This window comes from Pleurodeles waltl, chromosome 1_1 (genome assembly GCF_031143425.1).
Source record: "Pleurodeles waltl isolate 20211129_DDA chromosome 1_1, aPleWal1.hap1.20221129, whole genome shotgun sequence".
In the NCBI taxonomy this organism is placed as follows: Eukaryota; Metazoa; Chordata; class Amphibia; order Caudata; family Salamandridae; genus Pleurodeles; species Pleurodeles waltl.
This window is the reverse complement of record NC_090436.1, coordinates 101,821-124,037: the sequence shown is the minus strand read 5'-3', so window position 1 is coordinate 124,037 and position 22,217 is coordinate 101,821. Positions and strand designations below refer to the sequence as shown.

Sequence of the window (22,217 nt, the reverse complement as noted above, 5' to 3'; positions counted from 1 at the left end):
AGGATCAGCAGTCATGACGGGGTCCGCACTCGTGGCGAGACCTACGCAATGGGAAAAAGCAGTATGGAGGTTCTACTATGGGTGTGCACCTCCATCATGCCTGCAAGGCCTCTGCTACGAGTGTGGGATGCCCTGCACCACTGTGGGACCTCCACCATGAGTGTGGTGGCCCTTTGAGAATCAGGCCATAAATGTTCATTTAAATCAACATTTTAGAGGAGCCGCATAAAAACCAGGAACCAATTGTTGGTTTTCTCAGCATTTCCACCCACAGCTAAGTTGCTGTAAACCATTAAACTATTTGATGCTTACTTCTTTGCAGTGGGAATTAGGAACTGTGTACTCTGTAGACTTGACAAAAGCTGCTGACTCTTCTTTCTTTAGATCCTGCCCCACCTCATCGGGACCCTCTGCTTTCCTGAGTCCAGTTGGGTTTCATCCTCATCCCCACATGGAGACTTTGGGCACCGGAGTTATTGGGCAAACCCTGAAAGAAAGGCATCAAGAAACACTGCAACATGGATATCCACCACCGCGCAACCAACCACCACAGCAGGATCAACCACAACAGCATGAGAAACCACCAGAATATGAACAAGTGCCACAGCACAAACAACCGCCACAGCATGAACAAACACCACAGCATAAACAAACACCACAGCATAAACAAACACCACAATATAAACAACCAGCACATCATGAGCAACCACCACAGAATGAGCTACTAGCACAGCATGAACAACCACTACGGCATGAACAAACACCACAGCATAAACAAATACCACAGCATAAACAACCACCACACTATGAGCAACCATCACAGCATGAACAACCACCACAGCATGAACAACCACCCCAGCATGTGCAGAGGACTAGAGGCTTGCAAAGAAGGTAAGTGAGTTTGAATTGATTGTTTTGTATTGGATACCCCGCATGTTTTCTCCCCAAAGCACCTAGATAACTTCACTAATGGGATGGCAGTGTATTGAAGTACAGAGTCTATTTAAAAAAGAAAGTTTTTAAATTTACAGTGGCACTTGGTATGGAATACAGAGACAGGTTGAAGTAATCCGAAAGCTTAAAGCTTTGGCACTAACTTCCATGGGTCCAGGGTGGGGTGTGGAGCAGATAACACCTGTTAGCTTACCTGCACTGGGTTAAAGAAGGGGCTGAAGGCCCAAGGCTAGTAGTCGTCCAGTCCACCTGTGATCAGACAACAGATACTACCTATTTGCTCTTCTCCTCATTAAGCACTCTTGTTCTCAGCTCAGGCAGGCAATTAACAATGATTAATTCTATCAGAGAAGACATCAAACACTGTTAATTCCCTCAGAATGAGGCAATGGCTCTTACTTGGATGGGATGTTACATAGGCCTGAAAATATTTTCTTAATGAAGAATGATCTCTTTTCTCTTATGTTTAATGTTTTATGATTATGCTTTGTTGAATGTGGTTACTCCTGGAAATAGTTGAGGTCTTTTATATGTTTTCTTTGAACAGCCCTAAGTATGTGAGAGTCCTACATAGATGTCCTTAGCCCCAAGGGCTGTCTGCCTTAGGCCCACCCAGGGAGGTCTCTCTCTCTCTTCTCTACGAGAAAGGCTCATCTAGCTTTAGAGTTTTAGAGTCAGACATCCCTGTCAGAGATACTCCCATCTACAGGGGTTATTTGTAACTGCCTGAAACCCTTACACTGATGTGGGAAAGTAGCCTAGCATGGTTACCCCAATTTTTGGCCTGTTTGTCAGTGTGTTTGACTGTGTCTACTGGGATCCTGCTAACCAGGACCCCAGTGCTTATGCTCTCTCAGCTCTAAATGTGGTTGTTAGTTACTGCTAACACAGTATTCCACTCATAATTGGCATACTGGTGCCCCCTTATAAGTCCCTAGTATATGGAACCTAGGTACCCAGGACATTGGGGTTCCAGGGGATCCCTATGGGCTCCAGCATTTCTTTTGCCACCCATAGGAAGCCCATGCAAAGGCTTCTACAGAACTGCCATTGCAGCCTGTGTGAAGTGGTCCATGCACCCTTTCACAGCCATATACACTGCACCAGGTCACATATAAGTCACCCATGTACCGGGCCTTCCAATCCTGAAGGCTGGGAGCAGAGTACCTGTGTGTGAGGGAACCCCTGCACCAACAGAGGGGCCTCCATGTCATCTAGGGCCATTTTCCCAGACTACATGAGTGCGGGATGCCATTTTACGCATACACTATACATAGGTCACTACTTATTGTACAGCTTCACAATGGTAACTCGAATATGGCCATATTGTGTATCAAACATGTTGTAATAATACACCAGTGCTTTTGCAAGTATTGGCAGTATGATTCCATGCTCTCTGGGGGCGCACAGCCTTCTGAGGTTTTCCAGGCAGCCCCAGCTGCTGCCACCTCACAGACAGGTTTCTGCCCTCCTGTTGCTTGGGCAGCTCAAGTCCAAGAAGGCAGACCAATGGATTTCCTTTGGGAGGGGGGTGTTACACCCTCTCCCCTTGGAAATAGGTGTTACAGGCATGGAAGGGGTAGCCTCCCAAGCCTCTGGAAATGCTTTGAAGGGCCCAGATGATGTTCTCCTTGCATAAGCCAGTCTACACCGGTTCAGGGATCCCCAGTCCCTGCTTTGGCGCAAAACTGGACAAAGGTAGGGGGAGTGACCACTGCACTGTCCATCACCACCCCAGGGATGGTGCTTAGAGCTCCTCCAGAGTGTTACTGGGCTTTGCCATCTTGGATTCCAGGTTGGCAGGGCACTCTGGGAACATCTGAGTGTCAGAGCCCTCCCCTGATAGGTGCTTACCTGTTAGCTGACCAATCCCCCTTTCAGGGTTATTTAGGGTCTCTCTCTTGGGTGGTTCTTCAGATTTGGATTGCAAGACTCCAGCAAGAGTCCACTGCATCCCAGTGGTGGCCGGTGACTGAAAGCAGTGGCGGGGCACAAATACAAGACGGAATTGCACCTTGTGAGTGAGCCTCACTACCTGCGTATTTCCATTCACCTACTCACCCACTGCCTTTGGTCACCTAGCCATTTACTCATCCACATTGTCATCCACTGCCATTCACACAACTCTTATACACAGACACCCACATTTTCTCAGCCACTCAGTCAAGCTCTGCAAACACATTCAAACAAACACACATTGCCTCACCCGTCCAGTATCCAGCAGTTTCAGTGATAAAAGGTAGACGTTTATTTGACCTGCAGATTACATGTTTAATATGACATATCACGTCATTAGTCTGCAGAACAAATAAAACAATAACTAGCCATGATAAATTACTGGAACCATTACTGCCTTTGAGAGACGAAATCACCTACAGAGGCAGTGAAGGGAGAGGAGAACTGAGAGAACAGATTGTTTTCTTATTGTCTGTAAAAAAGTTAGAGCTCCAACTTACTTGTGTGCAGGGTTGTCTTTGGCATATTTATGACTTGAGGTCTTCAGGTCACACTCCTGTCTCCCAGAGAGCCCTGGATGGAGTTATTTATTGTATTTATTCCATTTCTCTACCACAGACTGCTTGTAATGCAGGAAAAGGGGATTTTCTTTGCGCAATGCCACATTCTTTTAATAAAATGTGACCTCTGGTAGTAGACCCTTCTGATCACACCCCACCACTTGAGTAAATAGGAAAGGGCGGATAATAATATCGGAGTGACATGAAGTTTTCAGAAACCCGGGCTGAACAAAAAACGCTCCAGGCTGTTTACTATCAGGGCTTCTGGTGGAGGAGGAGATAAGCCAGGCACGTCACTGCGTTCTGAGAAAACCTAAGGGCTTTGCGTGGGCAAGCCCTGTCAGCCCTACTGTGCAGCTTTCAGCCACATACTGACGCAGGCGCAGTGGGGCTTTTCAAAGTGCACAACTTTCACTCAGAAAATGTTGTGCAGAAACTGTTTTACTTTCATCATGTAATTAAATATATGCTTCACTAGAGAGGCCAGAAAAGGCTAGGGGTGCATCCCCTTAGCCCTTGAACACCAGCCGCCCCTGCTGCATCCTTTACTTCACCTTCTTACTTAAGAAACTGCATCTGGACCCTCCAGGAACACTACAACTGCAACAAAGAAGCAAAGATGACTTCTGCAACATTGTATCTTCAGCTCCTGCAGCAACTGCAACTGTTTCCCGGTTGTGCATCGTGAGAGGACAGACAGTCTTCAGCCTGCACCAGAAGAACGAAGGAACTCCCTTGAAGTGAAGGAGTCACTTCCCTGCTTTAGCAGGCACCCCTCTGCAGCGATGACTGTTGGCTTGGGTCCCCTACCCTGAAGACGTGCGTGGATCCAGCAACACGGGTGGTGGACTGAAGTGGTCCCGATGGTCCTGAAGTCCAGCTGTCCAACTTTGGAGGAGGTAAGAGCTTGCCTCCCCACGCAAGACAGTACCACCGTGCACCATGTGTTTTGCAGTTGCCAAGGCTTGTTGGCATCCTTCCATCAAGTTCTTTATTCACTGTGCATCTCCGGCCCCCAGCACTCCTTCTTGTGATGCACTGGTGGCATGGGATCCCTTTGTGTAGTGCTGTGTGGGCCTCCTTTTGCACTCTCTTTGTCCCCACGCTGTGGGCCTCCTGTGCAAGATGCCTGGTCTTCTGAGGCTCTCTGAGTTGCTGAGAGCCCCCTCTGCCTCCTCCTCCTGGGTAGAGGCCACCAGAACCTTCCTGGTCCCAGGCAGTGTCATTTCCCACTAACCGCCAGCTTTGTGTGTGCCAGACTGCAATCATCCATCCGGCGTGGAACATCGTCTGCACCAACCAGGAACCTCAATCCGTCTTCTTGGCTGCAGTAGACTGTTCTTCCTCACCATTTGTTCTTCTTTTCCACCTTCATCCATGTTAGCAAGGGCTCCTGTTCTCTCTGTACTCTTCAGTGCTTCTTGGACTTGGTCCCCTTCTTCCACAGGACTTCAGGTCCAGTAATCCATTGCTGGTGTCTTGCAGTCTCTTCTGGTTCTTGCTAAATCTTCTATCACATGTTCATGTGTGCTGTAGGAAAGTTACTGTGATTTACTCCTGCTTTCCTGGGCTCCGGGGTGGGTTCTATCACTTACCTTTGGTGTTTTCTAACACTTTCAGCGTCCCTCTACACACTGCACTTGTCTAGGTGGGAAACCTACTTTTGCATTCCACTATTAAAGTATTTGGTTTGTATTTCCCCGGGCCCATTTCTAACTATTGTGATTTTCATTATTTGTACTGTTTTCTAACTGCTTTACAGCTATTTCTGCATTGTAGTGTATGTACTGTGTATATTACTTACCTCCTAAGGTAGTATTGCCTCTAAGATATATTTGGCCTTGTGTCACTAAAATAAAGTGTGTGAGCTCTGTGTGACTCCAGTGGTATTGCATGAGCTCTGCATGTCTCCTAGATAAGCCTTGGCTGCTCTGCTACAGCTACCCCTAGAGAGCCTGGCTTCTAGGCACTGACTACATTTCACTAATAAGGGATAACTGGCCCTGGTATAAGGTGTAAGTACCTTAGGTTCCCACTACAAACCAGGACAGCCTCCTACAACTGAAAGTTGCAGACAAACACTGCGTTTGAATTTTGATTGACTGGTCATTCGTTATGTATGGTCAGCATGAAAACTTGTGTATCAGAATGATGAGACGTATTAAAATATGAATATTATTTTAGCAGCCATAATATAAATCATGAATACAATGGGAAGATAAACTCAGCCCCGGACCCTTGTCCACCCATTGGCCCGTATTTGCGAGCCCCCTGCGCCGCGGGTGCTTCACTTTCTTGATGCTCTGGCAGCGCAGGCTGCTGACCCATATCTACAGCGCCACGCAGCGCCACTCTGCGCGGCTTTTCATGGCGTTGTAGATATGGAGTCAGGCAACGCAGCACAAGTCGCGGGGTCGCCTTACTTTGCATCAGGGAGGCGTTTCCATGGGCATTGAGTGGGTGTTCCCACGCCCATTCATGGATGTTGACACATTCCCAGATTTACAAGGTTTTGTAAACCTGTGAATGCATCAAAAGCCTTCGCCCCCCAGGGGTGGTTTAAGAGTGATGTGATGGGGAAAATATCTTTATTTCTGCCCGTTTTCTTCTCTTTCATTGTGTGATGAATTCTGCAGCACATATAGAAGGAGGAAAACACCTCTTGTGATTGTTTTTGTGCAGGAAGGTGTCCCTTCCTGCACAAAAACAATCATCCCTGCAACCCCGCAGCTACTCATTGGAGCCCCTTCCACCTACATTTAGGGAGCCGCCCAAGCTCCTTGCATTCTGCGTGAGGATGAAAAGTAGCCTACATTTACCTCGATATAAAGCTTCCCTCGCTAACTACTGCATTTAGTATTTCAGCCCTAGTGCCGGGGAGGAGCTGTGTGCTATATAAATGAAATTAAATAAGTAAAACATGATTATATTAAAAAAATCCAAAGCATCTTATATCACAAAGCCCCCCTATCTGAAATAATTGGTGTTGGACCTGGCCCTTTTTGCAGGGTCATCCCCAACCTTATTGCCTCCTTCCTCCTATATTTTCTGACCAGTTTTTGTTGGCTTCGGGACTCTGGGCACTTTACCACTTCTGACCAGTATTAAAATGCATATACTGTATGATAAATTGTATTGGTAATTGGCTTACCACGATTGGCATATTTGATTTACTAGTAAGTCCCTAGTAAAGAGCACTAGAGGTGCCCAGGGCCTGTAAATCAAATGCTACTAGTGGGCCTGCAGCACTGGTTGTGCCACTCACATGAGTAGCCCTGTAATCATGGCTCAGACCTCCCACTGCAGTGCTTGTGTGTGCAGTTTTAAACTGACAATTAGACCTGGCAAGTGTACCCACTTAGCAGGCCCAAACCTTCCCTTTTTATACATGTAAGGCACCTCTAAGGCAGGCCCTAGGTAACCCCATGGGCAGGGTGCAGTGTATGTTAAAGGTGGGACATGTACTGATGTGTTTTACATGTTCTAACATTGAAATACTGCCAAATTTGGGAACATTTTGACACACCACCTGCAACGCTGCTGTAAAAACGACACAGCTGGGAAATAAACGCATCACCTGCATCGCGGCTGGAGAAATGACACAGTTTGCGACTGCTAAAAACGATGTAAGCTACATGCTTCGCGGTTTTCCATCAGCGTGTTGCTGGATCTCAAAAGCATCATCGCTGGAGGTCAAAATCATCGTGAACCTGCGTGGATCCGAGGTGCCCCATCCCGAAAACGATGCATGGCCTCACTTGGAAGTGCAAAAACAACGCAGCCCTGACTTTTTCGACACATACTTACCCCGCGGCTTTATTTTTAATGCAAACCAGGGTACTTTGTGCAACAACAACATTTCCATTGTTTTCTATGGAGTAAGACTCTTTTTACTTTAAAACTTAATAACTTGTGTATGTTGGATTTTTGTCACTTTAGTCTTGTTTGATTTAGATACATTTTGGCTATTTTTCTAAACTGGTGTGGTGTCCATTTTGTAGTGTTTTCATTGTATTACTGTGTCTGTTGGTACAAATACTTTACACATTGCCTCTGAGATAAGCCTGATGCCTGTGCCAAGCTACCAAGGGGGTGAACTGGGGTTATCCTAGGTGTGTATCTCCCTTACCCTACCTAGAGTGAGGGTCCCTGGTTGGACAGAGTGCATACTGACTGCCAACCAGAAACCCCATTTCTAACAGTTGATCTAACCTTTACCTGACTATGTATCTTTGTTATTGTCAGCCTGCCAGTTGTGGTATTGGCTGAATATTTAGCACTTTGGCTCACTATTTTATGCCAAGTCATGCATTGCCCCCACTTTCCTTGAAGAAGTGTCCAGGTCTGCAGTCAGATATCAGCTTATCAGCAGACTCCCCTAGCATCCAGTCTTCATGTCTGCACCTCCCTCACTCCTAGATCCTTTAATACCTTTTCTTCCCAGTGATTCTCTATGGAGAAGGCACAGGGAGGTGCAGTGCAGCTTTTTATATCTACATCTCTGTGTGAGTGCCCCAGGTAGAGACATGCCCACCAAGGAAGAGGTTGCCTCAAAAATATGCTTCCTTCCACATTAGATCATACTCTGCCAGACAGCCTTGCAATGTTGCCTACTACAAGGTAACTTCAGAACATCAGAACTCGCTGCCGCATTTCTGTTATTTTTGTTAGTGCGACTAAAGTCAGCTTGCATGTGGATTAAGGAGACGATCTGGCACACTTTTGTAGCTGTTATCATAATTCAGAACATTTGTTTCCCAGGCACTAAGTCTTTCCATATATACTTTAAAGTTTTAGAGCAGTTTGGTTAATCTTACAGTTGGACCTGATTTGTATGTGATATGCTTGTGCCATCATAAACAGCCTACCACATATGTCGCATGTGTATTGTTGTGTGCATGACTGGTCATTAGAAGAAGGCCTGGCATTTGTTTGATGTAAAAAGTAAACAGACAATAATAAATCAATTAAGCTCAATGTAAGAGAGTGACGTTTGTATGGACAATCTTCATGTAACATTGATCCTTCATCTGGACTGCCATCCAAAGCGTTGGCCACCAGGATCCAGGGCATGGGGAGCCTTTACTGTCAGGTACCATGCAGGCTAGGAGCCTGCATTCAGGGTTGATGGGTTGAGCTTCAACACCCTAGAACCAGTGCTCCATCTCAGTGCCACATTTGGTAGAGGTGGCGTCCAGCCCACTAGCTTAGTGGCCAGCTTAGCATTTGCTGAGCCTGCAAATCCACTTTACATGAATAAACACATGATGGATACAGCAGAGAGTGCACCATTCAACCGTGGAAGTATTTTCTGTGCTGTAGGCATGCGAGCTGAAGATCCTTGAACTCTGTAATGGGTGTGAAGTAAAGCAGGCTGGAGGTGACCTTGGCCAGGACTAGGGTAATTTTTGATAGAAGTAGAGATGTGTGTTGGCTGAGGGTCCATTTCAGCATACATAAATGGTGGAATGTTGTGCAGAAGATCACATTTATCTGGTGGTACATGAAAGATTGCTCCTGAAGATCTCACCTAAAGTATGTGCTTTATCCACTGGGACTGGAGAAAATCGAGGGGCTTATACTAGATTAACAGGGCCTAGAAGCAAGATTTCAGTTTTGCTTTAGGAAGAGCATATCATTCTCCAATCACCAATGATCTGAGGCAGTGAGATATTGGGAAGGTTGCCAGAATCATCTTCATTTTTAAGATGAGAATATTGGCCATCCATGTAAGTGTGATTTTTCTTCCTTGTAGGAGAATCTGATGTCAGCCCTTGCGGGGAGAGAATAGGGTGTATGTGTGGGTGTAGGGGGGTCATGTAAGGTCATTGGTGATAAGGATACACTACTTTTCAACCCGGCTGTTCTGTAGAAGAACCAGCGTCATTTGACCGGATGTGTATGATTTTGGAGAAAGGAGGCAAATCATGGCAGCTCTGTGCCGCTGATGCTGCCTGGCGTAGACCATCTTTTGATAAGCACCTGGTGGCCAGTGCTATTTAAGGAAGTCTAAAGCTCTTCATTGCATGGTGTGGCCGAGGTTGCAGCAATTGGAATGATCTCCCCTAACTTTTATTAAAGTGTTTTTGTTTACCCTATAGTTATGAAGCCTGTAGGAAAGTACCATCTTTCTAGCATGGTTACCCCCACTTTTTGCCTAATGTAATTTTGTTTAGATTGTAGTTCACTGGGATCCTGCTAACCAGGACCCCAGTGACTATGCTCTCTCCTCTAAATTTGGTTGTTCGTACATTCTTTTCACCCATAATTGGCATACTGGTGACCCCATGTAAGTCCCTATTATATGGTACATTGGTACCCAGGGCATTGGTGCACCAGGGGTCCCCCATGGGTCCCCCATTGGCTGCACCATGTATTGTGCCACCCATGGGAACCCTTGCAAACTCTGTCTGCAGGTCTGCCTTTGCAGCCTGCATCAAAAGATGCATGCACCATTTCACTGCCAAACCTACCCACTGCACTTAGACATTATAAGTCACCTCTCTGGTAGACCCTTCAGCCCAAGGGCAGGGTGCATGTCTCTAAGTGTGAGGGTACCCCTGCATGAGCAGGGTACCCATACAGACTCAAGCTATATAATGGCTTCTCCAAACCTAGGCATGTTTGGTATCAAACATGTTGGAATCATGCAACTACACCGATTCCAGTGTTAGTTGCATGGTACCATGTACTTTGGGGGTTCCTTAGAGGATCCCACAGTTCTGCTTGTGCAGCCTTTCCAGGGTCCAGATGGCAGCCCGCGCGGCTGCTGACCCCAGACACTGTTCTGCCCTCTTGCTGATGAGCCAGTCTCAGGCTGGAGGAGAAGAACAAAGGATTTCCTGCAAGGGAGAGATGTGACCACCTCTCCCTTTGTATTAGGTGTCTAACGACTGGGGTAGGGTGGCCTCTGAGCACCACCACACTGCTGTGAATGGCACATTTGGTCCCCTCCTTGCGTAATCCGGTTTGCACCAGTTCAGGAACCCCCGGTTGCTGCTATGGAAACTGCACAATGGACAGGGGGGTGTCCACGCCCCTGTCTAGCTGCTCCCCTACGGAGGTGCCCAGAGCTCTGCCAGATGGTCATTGATTCTGCTATCTTGGAAACAAGATGGGCAGAGGCCACTGGGAGCATATGGTTGGTTAGGCCAGGTAGATGATGTCCCTGACCCCCTCTGAAAGGTGGGTCACTGCAGAGAGCCCTTTTAGGGCTACTAAAGGGCTCCCCCTGGGGTGGGTTTTCAGATTCATCGAGCAAGACTCTGCAAGGAACTCTCTGCAAGGTATCTTCTGCTCATGGCCTCTGAAACCGCTGCTGGTCTGTACTGGAACCAAACAAGTCTGCTTCTGGTGGGAAGGCTCCCACTGCAACACTGTTTCTCCAGATCCTGCAAGAATTCTGCAACATCTGTGGCTGTGCATCCTTCTGGGTCACAAGGACTCTGTTTGCACCTGGAAGAACGAAAGAATCTCCCTTGGAGTGAAGGAGTCACTCCCATGCATTCATAGGCACCTCAAGACAATTTTGACTGGCAGGCGGAGTCTGCTGTCCTTGGACATCTGAAGATCCTGCAACACAGGTGGTGAGTCTGTGGCCTCCTCTGGGTCCTGCTTGTCTCCAAGACCAGCTCCTGTTCTGCAACACCTGCAATGTTGGACTTCTGTTTTGCTGTGCTGGTAAGGCCTCCTTGTGACTCCCTGTGTCCAGCGCCTGCAGGTCACTCGTGGGGGCTCCATCAACTTCTGTTGGCCTTCCTGTGTGCTGAGGGCCAGCCTTGACTCCCCCTCAAGAGTCTCCTGGACCTTTCTGGTTCCCATAACTTTGCAAGATCTTCTGCTGTTCCTGTTTGCATGTGCTTGTGCTTGTTGGTGACCTGGCTGATCACTGACCCTCCTACAATCCGGCGACCGTCAAGGGACAGCTTATAGGCAACTCGTAGGATCTTCTGCAGCTTCTGGACCCCGCAGCTGGACTTCTTCCACTGACTTGCAGGAACTTCATCCTCAGGAAGGTGGACATTGCCATCTGCACCACTTGGGGCACCCCCAAGGATCCTGGTCCATGGGTCATGTCAACAGCTGGACAATCCGAGGCATCCACAGTCTTCAGTGAGAGTCCTCTTCAATCCTTGCATCTGGGTCTCCTGGTGTGGGTGTTCATGTCTTCTGAATGTCTCTGAGTGGGGATGCTCTCCAACCTTCCACTTGTCTTCTAGCTTCCTTGGGGTCCACTGGGAAGGGTACTGAATTCCACAAACACCAACCAATACTCCCTGTGTTAGCCTATGGATGATTGGGTGGGTACCTACTGTGCACCTGGTCGCTGGGGTCACTACCCATACTTACCTCTGGTGTTTTCATCTTCCCCCAGCTCCTAGCTAACAACATTACTTACCATGGTCGGGGTCACTGTTTCATATTCCACTTTTTTAGTATACGGTTTGCCCCTCCCACAGGGCCCTGTATATTTTTATGCTATTTGTGTTGGATATTTTGTGTGTATATTGTGTGTAATATCTCCAATGGGAGTATCCTTTATTTTTCCAACAGTGTGTGGTCCTTTCTTGTGTGAGAGTTACTGTGTGACTACTATGGTATTGCAAGTGCTTTACACTCCTCCTGGATAAGCTCTAGCTGCTTGCCCTAGCCACCACTAGAGAGCTCTTGCAATCTGGACACTGATTCACTATCACTAAGGGTTGCCTGGACTCAGTGTAGGGTGCTACACCATAGGTGTAAACCACAAACTGAGCCAGCCCCCTACAAAGCCTGATTAGAAGTCACTAAGGACCTCATTTGCAAACACTGCTACAGATTTACAAACTGACACACTGGGCGCGATCTGCAGTGAGGAAGAAGGAACAATAGTTAATGTTGACGTGGTCTCTACCAGCACATATTTTTCCTTCAGCAGGCAAACATCCATGGGACCAATCAAAGACTTTCCTGGGTATCCAGGCTTGCTGCCTGTCCCTTCAGGCCTGCCTAGGCTCAGGCATTCACAGCACTGGTGACTGGTTTCCATTAGGGCATAACCTACACTGGTCCTTTGACCCTTCTCCACACTGCAGCAGGGACATCTTTTGGATTTAGGGGGCCCTGGGACAATTGTATTTTGGGGACACCTGTTCAGAACAGCTGTGAGTTTATGATCCAGTTTCAGCTTTTTTATAGATGTTGCAGAAGTGTCTGTAATGGACTCTCACATGTCACTCACATAAAAATAATTATAGGAAATCTGTTTTGAAAACAATGTGTTTAGGAATTATTCAAGGTCATCAAACAAGACTAGGCTTTGGAGACCACAGCCTGTTGCAGATGTGTATTCCAGCAATACCTGTAGCTGCTGTATCTCTTCTCTGACCTTGTCTGTACCTGATTCTTCTTATTGTAAGGATTCTTCTCTGCCTATTTCTGTTTCAGCTGTAGTTTTTTCAACCTTGATCCTGTTGCCTTGATGCACATGGTACAAACCCTGTGTTATTTATGTAACTAAACACTGCTTCTTCTGGCACCCCAAAGTTTGGCCTAATCATGGTAACCACAACCCCCTAACTTTGGAAAGCAACACACTCAAGTGCCTAGAAGTAACTGAGTTCTGTAGTGTGAGTTATAAAAAGAAATAAACATGAACAGCATGTTATATACTTAACAGGTATGTGTATATGTGGCATTTGCATAGCACAAACCTAGCCGAAAGGCTACCAGGCGCTGTGCAGCATCAAAGACACAGATATAGTAAATGAGTGAATGGATGGGTAAAAGATTTCAAAGGGCCAAAGTGCATGAATGTATTACGTGGAACACTAACATCATGGACAAAATATTGAGAGACTGAAAAACTGGGTTGTTGGTTGAGGGGGTGAAACCCTACTTAAACAACAGCCACAATCCTTGCCAACGTGAAACACAAAAAGTCCCTAAATTAACCTGTGCTTAACCCACTGGTAGGTTGACACAAAAGCAATCAAACACAATGTAGAGACAATGTGTACTTATTTATGCAGCACTCAAAGAGTAATAAAGTGGAAACACAAAATAAAATCCCACAAAATTTTTGAAAAATAGAGTAAAATGTATTAAATTATTTTACACCAAAGAAACAAAAATTCAATCAATAGAACCAGAGCTATGCAATTTTATAGATTTCAGGTAACTGTAGCACCTAAAAGCACAAAGCGCCACTCACAGCTATCTGTTGTGCAAGACCATTTGAAAGCCGCAAGTTCAGGCTGACCATGATCGAGTTCAGGCTAGATCCAGGGACCAGGTTAGTCATGTTGAAAAAGTTACTATCTAAAGTCCACCGCGGTGGAGGAGAACAGCAGGAATAGGGAAAGCTTTGTGGATGGTTGTCTCTGCATCGCAAAGCGCATGCGGGACATCACAGACGCTCATGCGTGAAGCGCAAAGGTCCTGTCGGCCATCATGGACGGTCATAGCTGGAGATTCATGTTGGCGCTCACTGCAAACTATTGATGCTGTGGCGTGAAGTACAGATCAATCATTGCCGGTCATCACTGATGGTTGCTGAAGCGCAAAGAGTCAGGTTCACCAGAGCTTTATGTTGGCTGTTGGCTTGGCCAGCCAGATCTTGGCATGAACTGCCCGTTCGTGGTCCAAAACTTCAGGAATTATCCTCATCTTCAAGAAGAAGCTGAACTGATGCCACACCAAGGGTCCAGGACCTGGAAGGCATCTCTTGGGGGTCATGAACTCAATCCAGCAGATCCCATCATACCTCAAGCAGATGTAGGCAAGTCAAGTTGCAGCAGGTTAGCTGGGCAGTTACAGAAAGGCCTCTATTGCTTGTTGTGGCCTTGTCGCTCAGAACAAGAGGTCGGTCAGCTGACTCTTGGAGTCACTTCCGCCTGGAATGATAGGTGCAGGGCCAGTGTTCTTTCTCAGATAGCAGGGCAGGCCTAAGGCAGGGTAGTCCTTTTTCTGTAGTTCCACAGGTCCAGGAATGAACTGAAGAGTGGGTCTGAGGGTGCCATTTTAATTACTGCTGCCTCGTTTGAAGTGGGAAATGCTTCTCTCACTCACTTGTATGAGTGTCTGGAATTTCCTGCCTCCCTGCCATGGTCCCAGTCTGTTTGGGGAACAGTGGTCTAAAGTGAAGTCCTTTGTGTGTGAGATAGGCCAGTGTCTTTGAGGTGCAAGTGTGGTAGGTGACAGCTCCGCCCCACCCTGCTCATCAATCCCATCCTGCTAACACCAGACCCCCTTTTGTGATTCTCTCTGGGAGAGATACACAAAGGCCAACTGCCAACTATACCTAATTATTTGACCCAGGACACTGGCTGCAAGCATCAAATAGCTGGGACAGGAAAATGCCAACTTTCTAATAGTGGCATTTTCACTATTGTGACTGAAAATTGGACTTCACCATTAAAGACTATTTTCAATTAAAATTCATCAGAAACCAAACATGATATTTCTACCTGCTCTCAAACATAAGTCATCACTTGCACATGATTACATGTAATAAGGTATCCCAATGTTATCCTATGAGAGAGATAGGCTCTGCAATAGTGAAAAACAAAATTGAGAGTTTTTCATTACCTGGACATGTAAAACTTAAAAACACAAGTCCAACTTTTTAAATACAGCACATCCTCCCTTATGGGCTGTTTAGCTCTTACCCTAAGGTTGACATATATGCATTAATAAGGAGGGTTTAGGTTTTGTAAAAGGTTTATTTTGCCAGCTCGAAGTGGCAGTATAAAACTGTACTCACAAGCTGCAGTGGCAGACCTAAGACATTTAAAAAGACTGATTAAGAGGGTGGCACAATAAGTGCTGTAGGCCCACTGGTTTACAGGCCCTGGGTACCTGTAGTAGCAATTTACTAGGGACTTATAAGTAAATTAAATGTACCAACTGGGTGTAAGCCAATTTTACCATGTAAAAAGGAGAGAGCACAATCACTTTAGCACTGGTTAGCAGTGGTAAAGTGCACAGAGTCCTAAATGCAAATATAATCAGGTTTAGAAACCAGGTGACGTGAAGGCAAAAAGTTTGGGGATGACCCTGCAGACAGGGCCAGGTCCCAAGGGACAATATGTTGAAATGTATGTTTGTATAGGTTTCTATATCTAACTCACCTTTGTTTTGACTTGTACTGGGTGCTCCCTTGTGTCTGGACAGAGCTCTCTCTGAAGAGCTATAATGATGGCTAAGCAAGAACCAGGGGTTGCTTTTGCTCATTCCAGGTTGGCTTGGATGGTATTTTACCAATTTAAAGCTGTAATACTGTGCCTGGAGTGGTGAAAGGCTTTTGTCATTTACAGCTCAGCAAGGATGGCACTGTGCTAATCCTATGCTTAAAAACTTTGCTGTAAAAATGGCAAAAGACTTTGACATTTTCTAGCTCAGCAAGGAAGGGTTTTGCTAGTCATTTGAGGTGAGCAAATCTAGAGTGTCGCTAGTGTTGCAGGGTGCTCTTTACTGAAGCTGCTCTCCACCTAAACTTGGGAACTACCCAGAGTTCTGTTTTCTCTTTTGCATAATTTATGCATCTCTCTAACCCTGAAAGGGTTTTGTTCTAACTCAATTTCTATATACCTTGATGATATATACATCTTCAAGCTGTATAGATGTGAAGTTAAGAACAGTAAATCTGTACTTCCCCCTGTGCACGTAACTTTTGATATTTTGTTCCTGGGTATTTTGTCTATGATATTAGGAGTCCACAGTATTCTTGTACTCGATATTCAGGAGTACAATGCCAGACCTTGCTACAAAGACTGCCTAACAGCCCTTGAGTCACATAAGCTATTGAGAAGTGGTCTCGTAGATCAGTTATCGAGGCGCTTTCATGGAGGGTGTTGTAGAAATTAGGAAGGGTGTGAAAGGAGGTGTAGTGATGTGACATGAGTGTGCGCAAGGAAAGATGATGATGTGGTGTGAGGTGTCTGTGATGCGTGGGTTGAGTGGGCATGCTGTAGAATGACGTGGGGTTGCTGTGAGAATGTAAGGATCAAGGAATGTTGACTTCTCTGTGCTTGAGGAATTGTATGAGTTAATTCTAGGAGGTGGGAGGATGAAGTGATGACAACAACTACGAGGCTGTGGCTGCTACCTAACGGCCTGTCATGAAATAAATAACTTACCTTATTCCTGAGTGGCTACAGATTGTACTGTGAAGACCCTTCCCTTCATTGACTGAGTTCTGGTGGCGAGATCTTGAAAAGGACCAGGATATCGTGTGAAGAGCTGTTGCTGAGAGAGGTGATGGCCTGTGATGATCCGGAGCGATGCCCTGGAGGTGGAAGGGCAGACCACCCTAGGATAAGCTGACAATGGGTGCATCATGCGCTGCTTAGCAGGAGGAGCTCAGTTAGCAGAATGGGTTGAAAACAGAGGCCTGCTAGACATTGGAAGAAGACATGTCCATGCTCATGTGAGTCCAGGGATGAGGAACCAAAGTAGGGCTGCTGAAGGAGCATCAAAGAATTGGCAGAATAGCCGGGTGATGCCCAAGATGGGACAGAGGGTTGTTTAGTTTCTACCATCACTTTGAAGGAAGGTGCAGCAGCTTTCAGTGTGTAAATCTGTAGTTTATATGAGGACCTGTGTCTGTTGCCTATGGCTGCCAATGGGCGGTGGCTGCTCAACGGTGCAAGTCACTTACTCCAAGTGTAGAGTTAAATGCATGGAAGTCTGGTGGTGCTCTCAGTAAAGGCGCATAGGTCAGAGCACAGAGGAACATTTGCACGGTTTAGCATGACACAATTGGGTGTTAAGTGTGAGAGCAACTTAAAGACACCTGGAGAAGAACACACAGCGCAACAGTGAATGGAGCATTGTTGGAGCAGATGCACAGCAGCTTTGAGGTTTCTAGGTGCTGATTTGATTGTTGTCAAGGGGTGCATGCAGTGACGACGGCCACTGAACAGGGATGGCGGGGGACGGGGGAATGAAACAAATGTGATAAAATAAACAAAAAACACTTATCTGCTCTGAATGGAGATGTGTTAGTCTCCTACATCCTTGTCCAGAAGCACACAGGCTTCCAGACTCCCCTCAGCCAATCAGAACACTACTGACAGCAACGTCATGGCTAGTGTGAGCGGCCTCCTTCGGGGCTCACACAGAGTGGGACCCTGTGCCCTTTCTCCTCCTGGCTGTGCAATAAAGCCAGGAGCAGAAATGCAAAGGGTGCATGTCTGTTTGAATGGCCCAACACGGCCGGCCAAACAGTCATGTGCACTTATGGTGCACTCACTGTTCCTCCTCCAGCCCCCTCCATTCCCACCCTGCCCTAACCCGACTCAGCTAAAAATAAAATGATAATAACGCTACGTTAGTGTTGAGAATATGGGAGAGATGAATTACATGATTTCTGGTGTTGTTAGCTTGGGCAAGAGCAGAACCCTATGGCAAGAGTAAATTTGGAGAAGTGTACCACTGGTTGGCGTGGTGGCGGACAGTCATCTGTTCCATTTGCGTACGGCTCGTGTGACAGCACGGGGTACTGAAGGCAAAGCATGTAAGTGTTTGTGTGCTGGTATGTCAATATATTTCTGCATGATTGTAGCGGGGTCAGTTTTCATTCTGTGTGGATGAAGGGCGTATATTCATGACTTCAGATTACTAAGGCCCTCATTATAAACATGGCGGTTTACACCGCTGTGTTCATGCTGGTGGTCTTTCCATAGACCACCAGCTCCCCCAGAACCCCGCCGGCCGTATAATGGACATTCCTATGGGCCAGCGGGCGGAAACATTGTTTCCGCCCGCTGGCCCAGCGGAATGCCTGGCCGGGACATTGCCGGCGGCTCCACATGGAGCCGCCGTCAATACCTCTGTGCGGAGGGTGCAGTTGCACCCGTCGCGCAGATCGGCAGTGACCTGCACGATGGGGCACTGCACAGGGGCCCCTGCACTGCCCATGCCAAGTGCAGTGCAGGGGCCCCCAGGGGTGTCCTGGTGCACCCTTTCTGCCAGCCTTTCCCTGGCTGGAGGCAAAGGGATCATTATCCGAGGGGCAGCTGCGCTACCCTGTCAGATAATTATGCCGTCCACCGCCAGGCTGCCTGACGGAGGCAGCCTGGCGGTGGGTGAGGGCCGCCTATGGCGGCCCTCCACGGCTTCATAATGTGGCTGTGTGGGCCGCCATGACGGCTGGCGGGATTTTCCGCCACCACTGGCATGGCGGCCCACACCGCCATGTTCATAATGAGGGCCTAAGTCTAATGTTTATCAACTGCCTGCCTCTTCAATCTGGAACCTTAGACTACTGTGGCCAGACATACTAAAAAAATTGTGAATAATAGTGATTGACAAATAGTGATTCACAAAGTGGCATGTACTGTCTGTGCCAAAGCCTTCATTAATGTTGAAACACCAGTGCTAACAGTGCCGCAAAGTTACTGTCAGCGATGGTGAATACAACAGAATCTGATGGGAGTTAGATCAGGATTGAACAAGGGATATAACATGATTGCTAGAGGTAAACATAACCTGGCTGACACCATCAATAGCCAGTTTCTATCTATGTATAATCAGAGACGCTTTAAGGCATGGGCACAGTGCCTTCGGCCTAGGGCTCCAGCCACCTGTGGATACTACAGGAGTGCTCTGCTGCCAGGGGCCAGTCCTGCTGTCAGAGAAGGAAGATTGGACCTGGTTACTTCATTCAAGTCTCCCTGAAGTGACTCAAGGGTCTTCTGGCCTCCTGTTTTCAGCTACAGACAAATAAGAAGCTCCAGAGGCGTCCCTGCAACTTCCCAGCTGACCTGCTGTGCTGGACCTGCCTTGACCTGTAACTGGCCCTGTCTGAGCCTGCTGTCCTCTGCAAGAGTGAGTCCCTGATCTCCAGGAGGTGCCTCCCCAGGCCCTGGGCCCTTGGTTGGCACCAGAATACACTCCTCTAATTCCAAAGGAGAAATTCCAAAGTTTTGGGTTCTTGATGAACACAAAGGGACCTATTCACGGCACGATCTCGTTGCGCACACGACTGCTCAACGTGAAGCTCCGGTGAACCAGACTCTTCGCGATACAGCAACCGCTAGCAACGACCAGCAATGTCAGATCTACACTTCACACTACAACATTGACAGCCTGTGATGAACATCAATGCGAAGTTCCAGCATCGACCATCCATGACGCCCGACCTGCTCTTCGCTCTACAGCAATGACCACCTTGTTCCTCACAGCCCCCTCCACCTCAAGCTGGAATCTTTGTGCCGGACTTTGAGAAGGTACTTTTTTCCATGGACTGAGCCCGTGCTCCATTGTGGTTGGCCTGAACATGTGACTTTCACTTGGTCTTGCACAACCAGATAACCGCGGGTGACATTTGAGCTGTTAGGTGCTTTACTTACATTTTTTAATTTGCATATCTCCCAGTTCCACTGATTGGATTTTTGTCATTTTGGTCTCAAGATATTTTTTAAATCATAATCTATTTTTCGAAATGGTGTAGGATTTAGTTGTGCCCTTGTGTCTTCACTTTTGTACTGTTTATGTGCTAAATAAAAACTTTACACATTGTCTCTAAGTTAAGCCTGACTGCTCTGTGACATGAATTGTGGTTGTTGCTTGAGAAGTGCTCACCCCCTCAACCAATAACCTGATTTCTCATAAATGTCTAATATCTTATTAAACATGGCACTCCCCTGCTCTCTCCTCTTGGTGCAGCTTTGGTTCCACAATAAATTGGCAATTCTCCTCTGATTACTTAATATCAAAGAGAACAGCTGCATAAATGTTACCCATTACCAGAGTTCTGTTATTGACCTGCAGTGAGCACTTGGAGAACTGTTTAATTAACTTGAAGACATTGTGGTAGGGATATAATGTTTACCAGATGTCATGTTTCATTCCAGTAAAAGATCTGAAAAGAGTGAATCCAATCGGCAACATCCCACACCGCGCGCCAAGTTGTCCCGACTGCTGAGAAAGTTAGAAGGTAAAACTAACAATGATCCAACAGTGTAAGATGGTATTTTTTAATCTATTGCTTTTGATTGACACAACTTCAGTAAACAAACAAAATGTGTTGAAATAAATCTAAACATAAAAAAAATGAGAATAAAATCATATCCCTGCACAAATACCAATAACAACTCTAGACCTGACTTCCACATATATACCTAAACGTGCAGTAAATATGCTAATGTCTTCTACAAAGACTGCAAGGCACCCTCTATGCACTCCAAAGAGACGTTTGCTATAGCAATATGTTGCAACTCATGCCAATCAAACCTTGGCAGACACAAGACAGAAAGAAAACACTCATGGGGCTTACAAGAGAATTCTATCCCTCCGGGTAAATTTGCAGTTCACCATTGGATTGAGGCTGTGCGAAAGTTACAGCCCTGGGAGGCTTGTTCTGTTTTTATTTTTCACACGTGTGATATTGTGTTTCTCTGTTTTTATGCCCAATTTGACTTGACTGGGGACTTTGTGGTTTTTTTAGACCTCCGGGTTTAAGGGCCTGTTAGAGCCCGAGTTTTTGGACCATTGGTGGCCATCTGAGTGGCCACCACATTATTACCAGGAAGGAAGCAGACTAGTTGTTGATTCTTCAGGTCAAATTGTCAGCTACAGGCATTTAGATCTGTCGGGCGCGGATGTGCAGTGGACACAAAATGAGCCGAAGGTGTGCCTAAGGTAAGCCCCTCTGTGCCCGTGCCCAACTGGACTGAGGACCAGGGAGAATGCCGGTTCCGATGTAGGAGAGCACCGCCTATGCTACTCCAGGCAAGATCTTATGGATCTTGCACCTAAGGTGAGATGCAAGGGAGCAAGGGTATTAGATCTGAGGTGGGAGGAAAGGTGGCACTGTGCCACTCCTGGACATTGGCTAGTCCCAAATGCCCAAAGGTGGGTTAATGCGGTCCTACATTCAGGTCCTCCAAAGATTAATTGGGAAGGGCATGCTGGCAAGGCCTCATGCCCTAAGGAAACTCTTCGTTGTGGATTTGCGACTGCCCGGTCTAATTAAACACAGTATAGAATTCAATATTAAAACCAAGAACATAATTAAAATGTAAGGGATTCTGATTTATTGTCCACCAGGGCCCAAAAAAATGTATTTCAAACTGGCACCAAGTGTTAGAACTCTTCATTTCTTGTAATAACTTTATCATTCTGGGGGATTTTAATCTACATTAAGATGATGAGGTGGACCGGGTACCAGAGCTTTCTTGGATTTTATGACTTGCTTTGGCTTGACCCAAGATATTAAATTGCTGACTCCTAAAGCTGGGAACATATTAGATGGGAACTTCTCCAGTCAAGAGGGCTTGGTCGCCACTCGATGCCTGCAGTTAGGACCGATCATAGGGCCAGATTTACTCAAAAGTGGTGCAGCGCAGTGCTGAGCCAAAATTTGCAGAACTGCGCGACACCACTTTAGAAACGCAGGGATGCGCCATTTTTACTTAAATACAGCGCAACCCTGTGTTTTCCCCTGTGCCAGCGCAAAATTTAGCTGCCAACGCAGGCACCCTTGCACCATGCGTAGGGGAGTGATTGCGTATGTGCAGGAAGGGACACCTTCCTGCACATAAACAATTTACAATAGCGATTTGGTACTTCTATGTGTGCTGCATCCTGCAAATCGTCATTGTAGAATGAATGTTCATGTGCCGGAAGGGACACCTTCCTGCACATACATACTTTTCAACACAGTAAGCATCCTTGTGTCACCCCCCCATGATTCAGGAAGTTGAGAAGTCACAAACTTTTTGTGATAAGGTAGCTGAATTCTTTAAAGACAAAATCGTGAAG

General features: G+C 46.7%; 1 protein-coding gene across 1 annotated transcript in view; it reads left to right on the top strand.

Annotated features, from left to right (window-relative positions):
- LOC138291559 (serine/threonine-protein kinase Wnk-like) overlaps window positions 1-22,217 on the top strand; it is a 99,029-nt gene that overhangs the window by 21,816 nt on the left and 54,996 nt on the right. Inside the window, exons 3-4 of the mRNA XM_069230319.1 lie at window positions 385-891; window positions 20,309-20,391. Of these exons, the coding sequence (XP_069086420.1) occupies window positions 385-891; window positions 20,309-20,391 (590 nt within the window). The remainder of the gene's footprint in view (window positions 1-384; window positions 892-20,308; window positions 20,392-22,217) is intronic.